A 7,652-nucleotide genomic window follows, 5' to 3' on the forward strand; every position below is an offset into this window, starting at 1 on the left:
TTTGATTGCTCAGTTCCAAGAAATCCTGCTTGACCTTGATCCTAACAAGGTAATGCTGGCAAGCTAGTTTCAGTGTTTACTAATTGACCACCTGCCTGAAGCACACAACTGTGATACTGAAAATTAAACTAACTGCAAGAACAAGTGTGCCTTGATATGTTAGTGATACCTCAGGCAGAAAAAAGCACCCTAGAGAACTGCAGGCTCAAGGATTATCTGGTGGTGGCACCCTAAGAGCTTAGCCATAAAAGCAGGAAACAGGAGACTGAGAAAGAAGGATTTAATGTGGGAGGCAGGATGTCTAGGATGTGGGTTCTGGCAGAGGGACACCCTGGCCCTGGTCTTGGGCCAGCAGACGCAGAAGCAGGGAATGCAAGGCCCGGCAGACCGGAGTATAGCCCAGGCGACTCAGATGCAGGTAATCATACATATCATGGTGGCTGATGGTGCCATCGGAGTGCACGAACCCAGGATCTGCATCCAAAAAGTGGGCACGTGGGTGGCCAGCCAGTGCTGCCCGTACCAGCTCATTCACCTGTCGGTTCTTCTCCCGAAGTGGGTTGGGGTGCTGACCCCTTGGAAGCAGGCCCTGAGGAGGAATTCCAAAAATTTTAAGATGTCCTATAACATCTGGCTATTAAGCTCTGTACTAAACTGCTTCTTCCCATTATACTCCCAGCTGCAAAATACACCAGGTATAGGAAAGTGGGGAGGATAGAAGGGAGGTTCCTGAAACCATGTCCTAGCTTCCATTCAGCAAGAAACTTCTGGGTGTCAGTCTCTTTCCAATTCAAAAATGCTGACATAGGGGCTGGGATTGTGGATCAGTGGTAGAGCACTTGCCTAGCATGTGTGAGGCACTGGGTTCGATTCTCAGCACCATATATAAATAAATGAATAAAATAAAGGTCCATCAACATCTAAAAAAATTTTTTTAAATGCTGACATAGCAAGGGGTAAATGCCCTCATTCAAAGGAAAACCTTAACTAGAAGTGATGGAGCCTACACTCTAGGAATATCTGACAAATTTCAGCTATGCAAGTGTGGGTTTTTTTGTTTGTTTGTTTTTAGTTTTTCAACACTCCCAGTATCTCCAGCAGTCTCTTGAATGAAAAGGGCTAATGGTTCCTAAATAGATCCTCAATCACAGTCAATCATGAAAGTAGCAATCTTCCATGTGTGTTTTTGCCTGAAAGTCACTTTCCTTTGCCATAGTTGCCCAGAACTGTGCCTGCTGGTCTATATCTAGGATGTCCCAGACCACCACCATTCTTCTTTTCCCATACTCCCAGCCTCTCACCAGCACCACCACCCGGGCCTGGGGCTGCCTCTGGTTCACCAGTTGCACAATGGCCTTGATGCCACCAGTCACCTGCTCTGCTGTATGCCCGTGGTTGTTGGTGCCCACCCAGACCACCACGATCTGTGGAAAGAGAGGTGGGAAGCAGTGGTGAAGAGGCAAGCAAAGGGTGCTTCAGCTCCCCAGCCAAGCCCCACTCACCTTGGGCCGGATGTGTTCCAGTTCCCCATTCTCCAGCCGCCACAGTACGTGCTGTGTGCTATCACCACCAATGCCAAAATTGAGGGCATGCAGGGGAGAAAAGAGCTCCCTCCATATCTGTGGATGAGAAATGGTGTGAGCATAGGCCTAGGCTCAGGCTGAGTCACCATCCTCTGTCCAGGTGTTAACCAAATACCATTATAGAAAAGCCTTGCTTTATGGAAGCTGTCTGGTTAAATCTCACCTTGAGCAAATCCCAGTATGGCTTAACCTCACTTCATAGAAAACAATATGGTCTCCCTTTAAACCAAACCCCGTAGAAGAAGAATTACATTATGGAAATCCATCTGCTTGAGCCTTGCATGGAGCCAACATTATATTTGAAACTTATTTTGAGGAATACCATTATGGCTGAACCTTGCTTAGTGGAAAGTTTATGATCGAGCCTTTTTTGTGAATCATCATTACAGTTAATCTTTACTTTGGGTAAACCTAAAGTAGGGCTGTGAACTACTTGAAGCAAATGAAGAGCTTCACCTTAGGCAATCTTGTAGGAAAGCGTCTTTCTAAGTCTTGTTATTCAGAGACTCAATCTGACAAACTCAGGTCACACATTTCCTCCTCCACATTATGTTGCACTTACACGGAGATTCTTGGTGACCAGCGGCCTCAGGCCATTTTGAGCACCACACATCTGGCTGGCCTGGATCCTGAGCTTAGTTAGGGCACAGGCCAGATGGGGCAGGAGGAAGGAGACAGCCCTCACCTCACATTGGTGCATTAGCTGGACCAAGGAGTCCCCGATGAAGACGACTTCGGGTTCCTTATCTTTGCTGTCGGCCACGAACCGATGGTGCTGGAGGACACAACAGGAGGAGTCAAAAGGACGCGCGACCCAGGCCCCGCCCCACTTCCTTAGGCAGCACGACCCCAACAGTTCTCAGCTTCTCAGGTGGCAGGTGTTGAGAACCGCAAGAATCAGCATTTTGCTTTAGCCCCGCAACCACCCGACCCGAACGCAACGGGCGGAATCGCTCACCAGGGACATCCAGCGCCCGTCGCCCTGCACGTCTTGCACCGGTGTGGGCCTGCTGGCTGGATTCTCCTCTCCGCTCATGTTGGCGTCGCAGCTCCTGCGGAGGAACTAGTGAGGTGGGCCCGGGAGTGCTCCCAGGAGGAGGTGACTCCGCCACGCCCACTCCTACCCCTCCAGGCAACAATGGACTGTCCCGACGATCTCTCTCAGGCGGAGGACGAAGGCCGATCTAGGGCGCGGCCTCTTCCCCAGGGGCGGAAACCTTCACTTTGGAGCGAGGTGGAATTAGGAACCTTCGTTTCCCCCACGGCGGCCGCGCGGTGGGCTCGTCCGGCGCTTCCCGCCGGGGCCACTCACTAGTGGGCGGTGGCGGGCGGCTAGCGCACCCCGGTACGGGGGGAGGGGCAGGCGAGACCATCCCTGTGGCGGGGGAGGTGGGAGAAACCACCTACTGGTGCCACGGGGAGGGGCGATTTACCTGAAAAGCCGAGAGTGGGCAAGGAAAACCTATCGCTTTTCCTTGGTGGAAGAAACCATTTGCAGTACGAAAAGAAAAGTGATGAAAGGACCACCTACGGTGTGGGGGGGTGTGCCCCATTCACGTGGTGGCGGCGGGGGCGGGGGAGAGGCAAGCGAGTGGACGAGTTCATTCTTAGATCCCTTGAGGGGGCGGCTCCTACGCACCTAGCAAGAGGGGACGCTCCTATTTTCTACTGTTGTAGGGGACAGAAAAGATGGCAAAACGTGAAAATTAGAGGAACAGTTCTTTGGAGACACTCTAAGGCAGAACCAGAGCCTTAGAGAATCTCTCTGTTCGTGGGTTTCACTCAAAACACCAGGGTATTTGTTTTTGTTTTATGCCATAAAATCTAACCTACATATCTGTAAGTTTAAAACACCAGAATACCTACAAGGTGCAGAAAAAGAAAGGAAATTGGAGATGTCTGCAGGGCTCAGGTCCATCTTGGCACGTCTTCTGCAGATCAACTTGCAGATCTGTCGCCTCTGCTCCTTTTGTAAACATTGAGGCCGACCAACACCTTCAATTGGGTGTGTCTGGCCTCCGAAACAGATCCACAGCCAAGGCCACCTAGGGTTGCGCCCCTACACATCCCTGCTCTAAATTAATCTCAGATTTTAATGTCTTCTCACATCTCCCTGTTCTCAGGGACCTGGTGGGGGTCCCACTCTCTCCTACACATTTTGATCATTTTCTTGTAGCCCACCTCCAAGTTGGACCTTCCCTACTATTCATTGCTTCTGGATAGATTAATAACGGAGTCAGAGATGAGTGTTATTTATTGTGTTTATGTTCTGCTGAATCTACTTTCCTGGAACCAAGCCTGACATAGTGGCTGCTCAACAAATACAATACTTGCTGAATGAATTTTGCATGAATGTGTCGGATCCTGGCCTTATCCGTGTTTTGCGGAGACAGATAACAAACATGGAGCTATGAGAAGTCAAAGTTGAGACTGAGGGAAGTACAAGGGACTTCTGGAGGAGGAAGAGAAGCATTCTGAGTGCCAGGTTTTTTTGTTTGTTTGTTTGTTTTTTGTTGTTGTTGTTGTTGTTTTAAAGAAGCAGTATCTGAGCAGGATTTGAGATATAATGAAGACTGGGCAAACGGAAAGAAAAGAAATTTGGTTATACTACTACTTATGCATGGGAAATATCTTGGCATTGTTTGATTTTAAAGTCTGAGGAAACAAGTATAGACAGATAACCTGGAGAGGTGGGGGACGGGGTAGTTCCTGAAGCAAAGCTGAGTGAGAAACAAAGCTTCCAAGCATTCATTCATTTATTCAGTAGGCACTGTTTCAAGTTAGATGTATTGGTTCTTTCCAACCTTCTAGCAACCATTTGAGGGAAGCTCTGAGCAATTTCAAAAATTTCCAAGGTCAAATATACTTGTTTGGGTGTTTGACCTAGATAATTAAGCTTCAGAGACTGTGAATGACAACACCACAGTATGATTCTCCAAGGATCAGGTCTGTGTCAGGAAACTGGGAAGACAAAGCTCTTCTCCTCAGCCCGCTCATCTTGACTTCTAGACAGTCCGCCAATAGCTGTCTAGACCAATCAGCAGTCAGGAATGGGGCGGGCCTAGGGTAATCTCACAGCCAATTGGTGGGCAGGAGATGCCTAGGCCAAGTAAGGCTGGGAGGGCGGGGCTATAACTGGCACTTTGGGGGCCTCGTGCCTCTATAGGGCGCCTGAAAGTCAAAGGGCGTGGCAGGGACGCACGCATGCGTGTAGTGTGCCTGAGGCCCGGAAGAGCGCTGGGCGGCTTCGAAGCTCGGGTGTGAAAGAAGCCATTGCTCTCCACGGCCACGTGGAGTGAGTTGGGGGCAGGTTCGTTGGTACAGAAGAGGGTACGCTGCCCCTCCCCCACTCTGCCTCTGCGCACTCCCCTCATTCTGCCCCCCTGCTCTGCCTCAACTGCCCTAGTCTGCCTCTTGCCCCAGGCCTCCCCTCATAACTAGTCCCTGTCTCTGATAGCTCTTCTGTCTTCCTTTCTGTCCTCCAGGGTCTTTCAGGCTCTCCAACTTCTCTTGATGTTCTTTCTCCTGTCTTTCTCTAAGGTTTTTATTTCACTTTCTGCATCTTCTTGTAACTCCTCAACTCCTGGATTTCTCCTCTGTCCAAAATTCCATTCTGGTCCCTAGATCTCTCCAATTTCATGATCCATTTGTCTGTCATCTTTCATCTTTTAACTATATCCCCATGTTCCAGTTCCCAGTTGTCCTTTCTCTATCCCTTGACATCTCTTCTTTTGTTACTACTATCTCAACCTCATTTAGGATTCCTTCTCTGGACAAATCCTTTTCAGCTGCTCTCTGTCCACTTTTTTCTTTTCTTTTCTTTTTTTTTTTTTTTGGCTTTTTTCTTTTAATAGTATTCCTCACTCAACTATCATTTCTCACTTTACTACTACCCTGACTTACCTGCATCTGATGACCAACCTATTTTCATCTTTCAGGACATTATGGACTCCCGGCGGCCAGCACCTCAGCCTTTCCAGCAACCTGAGAAACCTGGCCGTGTCCGCCGACGGAAGACCAGGAGGGAGAGAAATGCCCTTGTGGGCAGCCGCCGGGGGAGCCGTCAGGATCCTGTGGCTCCCTGGAATCCTGTGGCCCCTTCTGCCTCCAAGCTTGTGGTCATAACTCAGGGCCGGCTGAGCCGGGAGCACCGGGGTCTCTTCAACCATGAGGTGAAATCTCTGGATGTGGCCCGATTGCTTACCAGTGGGTCCCTGGAATCAGGAACTCTCTTTCTCCAAACCAAACCCTCCCCAAACCCAGGCAGGGTCCAAGAACCAGAACAGTCAAAGGGCAAGGAGAATCAGGTGCCTGGAGACTTGGGTCCAGGCCCCCCACATTCCCCAGAGCTCCCTTGCTTGGGGAAACTGCTGGGTGAGCTGCAGTGCCAGCTGATTCTGCCACAGGCCTTCCCCAGGAGGAACCTGGTACAGGAGGCCAGGGATGTCATCGTGGGAAACTTACAGGCCTGCCATGGCTGTGTACCTGATCTTTCCCTGGTGCTCCGAGGCTGCCACCCACCCTTGCCAGGTGAGCCCACTTCCTGTTCCTATGTTCCCTTTCCCTTCTCTGCTGTAGCTCAGCTCTCTCCCATACTTTTTTTCCTCTGTACAAGGGACCAAGCCTGGAATCTCTGAGAAACAAAGGATGACACCCTCTTGGATCAACAGCCCTGAGCAAGCCCCAAGGGAAGAGAGGCAAAGGAGACTTCGGGGAACAAAGGAGCTCACCTTTTCCATGCCTCATACCTCCAGCCCTCCCGTTGCACACAGAGTGAGCCTGGTGCCACCAGGAGGTCCCTGGCCACCCACTTTGCCCTCCTTGCCTTCACCATCTGGGGCAGCCTGGGGCCCTCCAACAGCTTTTGACCTACTGAAAAGCATCTGGCTAGTAGCCACACCACCCCTTCCCAGACCCTGGGCTGTCGGCCCACCTCAGCCCCTGCCTCAGCCACTATCACCCTTGTTACCCAGAACCTCTGCTCTGGACTGGAGCCCCAGCCCCCTTGCCCCACTGCCCAGCCTCTCCTGGGTGGTAGCTCAGAGCAGTCCAGAAGCCTGGTCCTTTCCACCCATGAGACTGTACTGAGAGTGCTGAGGCCAGGATTGGGGCAGTTACCTGCACTCATTCACCTCAATAAAGTAACTTCTTCATGGTCCTCTTGATTTTCAGTGACTGACATCCAGCAGAGCAGCTTTCCTTAGCACTGAGTCCTTAGGCTAAGATGAAGGGGAAGGTACTGTCATTAGTCACCTTCCTGGAGCCTGGGGGGTTAGAAAAATGGAGGAACTTGGGGAATAGTCCTTCTAACACATATTCTCACTATGGCCAAATACGTGCCTGACTCCAAGCTCTGGTGATGCTGAACCCCAGAGTCAGTGAGACCAAGATGCCAGTCTGGGGGCGAACACACACAATCCCAGCTCCAGAGATTGCATCTGGAAGAGAGGATCAGGGGCTGGGGAATCCAAGGAGGAAGTAATGACTTTACAGAGGAGCTAATAGATCCTGTATTAATAAAAGTTGGTAGAAACTTGCTAGTTGGCTAAAAAGAACATTTAAGGCAATGGGAACAGCATGTATAAGACCTGGAGGAGGGCAAACTGGGTGTGGGACATTTTCATTCAGCCAATATCCTTAGGCCATGCTAGGACCTAGAGTCACATCTAGGCCTGTCCTTGAGGAATTCCTGCCCTGATGAACACAAGGAACAGTATATGTGCAGGATCAAGGCAGGAGAGGTAGATCAGGGCTGAATCTGGACCACAGGCTCTTTTCTTTTGCACATGATATATTAAATGTTAGATCCAATTGTCTACATTAGAAATCAAGTAGTTTTGCTTCTTAAAAAAAAAATTCACTGGGCACAGTAGTTTATGCCTATAATTCCAGTGACTCCGAAGGCTGAGGCAGGAGGATCTGGACTTCAAAGCCAGTCTCAGTAACTTAGGCCCTAAGTAACTCAGTGAGACCCTGTTTTTAAATAAAATACAGAAAACGGCTGGGGATGTAGCTCAGTGGTTAAGTGCCCCTGGGTTCAATCCCCGGTACCAAAAAAAAAAAAAAAAA

General features: G+C 50.0%; 2 protein-coding genes across 5 annotated transcripts; one reads left to right on the forward strand and one right to left on the reverse strand.

The window, feature by feature from the left end:
• Positions 1-263: 263 nt before the first annotated feature.
• Positions 264-3,122, reverse strand: Pafah1b3 (platelet activating factor acetylhydrolase 1b catalytic subunit 3). Of its 4 annotated transcripts, none has more exons than XM_026403800.2 (6): positions 3,017-3,122; positions 2,542-2,635; positions 2,269-2,358; positions 1,503-1,619; positions 1,302-1,424; positions 264-589 (listed from the first exon to the last, which is right to left on the reverse strand). In XM_026403800.2, the coding sequence occupies exons 2-6, from the start codon at positions 2,617-2,619 to the stop codon at positions 302-304; spliced, it is 696 nt and encodes a 231-aa protein (XP_026259585.2). In that variant the 5' UTR covers positions 2,620-2,635; positions 3,017-3,122; the 3' UTR covers positions 264-301. The 4 variants fall into 4 exon arrangements, with proteins under 4 accessions (XP_026259585.2, XP_026259583.2, XP_026259582.2 ...); XM_026403798.2 differs by lacking the exon at positions 3,017-3,122 and adding an exon at positions 2,708-2,897; XM_026403797.2 differs by lacking the exon at positions 3,017-3,122 and having other exon boundaries at positions 2,542-2,896.
• Prr19 (proline rich 19) lies at positions 2,869-6,671 on the forward strand. Its single transcript, XM_026403796.2, has 3 exons — positions 2,869-2,928; positions 5,522-6,113; positions 6,199-6,671. The coding sequence occupies exons 2-3, from the start codon at positions 5,528-5,530 to the stop codon at positions 6,669-6,671; spliced, it is 1,059 nt and encodes a 352-aa protein (XP_026259581.2). The 5' UTR covers positions 2,869-2,928; positions 5,522-5,527.
• The last annotated feature ends 981 nt before the right edge of the window (positions 6,672-7,652 follow it).

Source organism: Urocitellus parryii, chromosome 15 (assembly GCF_045843805.1).
Source record: "Urocitellus parryii isolate mUroPar1 chromosome 15, mUroPar1.hap1, whole genome shotgun sequence".
NCBI classification, from domain to species: Eukaryota; Metazoa; Chordata; class Mammalia; order Rodentia; family Sciuridae; genus Urocitellus; species Urocitellus parryii.

What these genes read in the sequence shown, in the direction of transcription:
- Pafah1b3 (XM_026403800.2), bottom strand. Translation starts at nt 2,619, where the DNA reads ATGAGCGGAGAGGAGAATCCAGCCAGCAGGCCCACACCGGTGCAAGAC. An exon ending in ACGGGCGCTGGATGTCCCTG is followed by an intron (nt 2,359 to 2,541) that starts GTGAGCGATTCC and finishes TGTGTCCTCCAG; the next exon opens with CACCATCGGTTCGTGGCCGA. An exon ending in AGGCCCGGGTGGTGGTGCTG is followed by an intron (nt 590 to 1,301) that starts GTGAGAGGCTGG and finishes ATTCCTCCTCAG; the next exon opens with GGCCTGCTTCCAAGGGGTCA.
- Prr19 (XM_026403796.2), top strand. Translation starts at nt 5,528, where the DNA reads ATGGACTCCCGGCGGCCAGCACCTCAGCCTTTCCAGCAACCTGAGAAA. An exon ending in CTGCCACCCACCCTTGCCAG is followed by an intron (nt 6,114 to 6,198) that starts GTGAGCCCACTT and finishes CCTCTGTACAAG; the next exon opens with GGACCAAGCCTGGAATCTCT.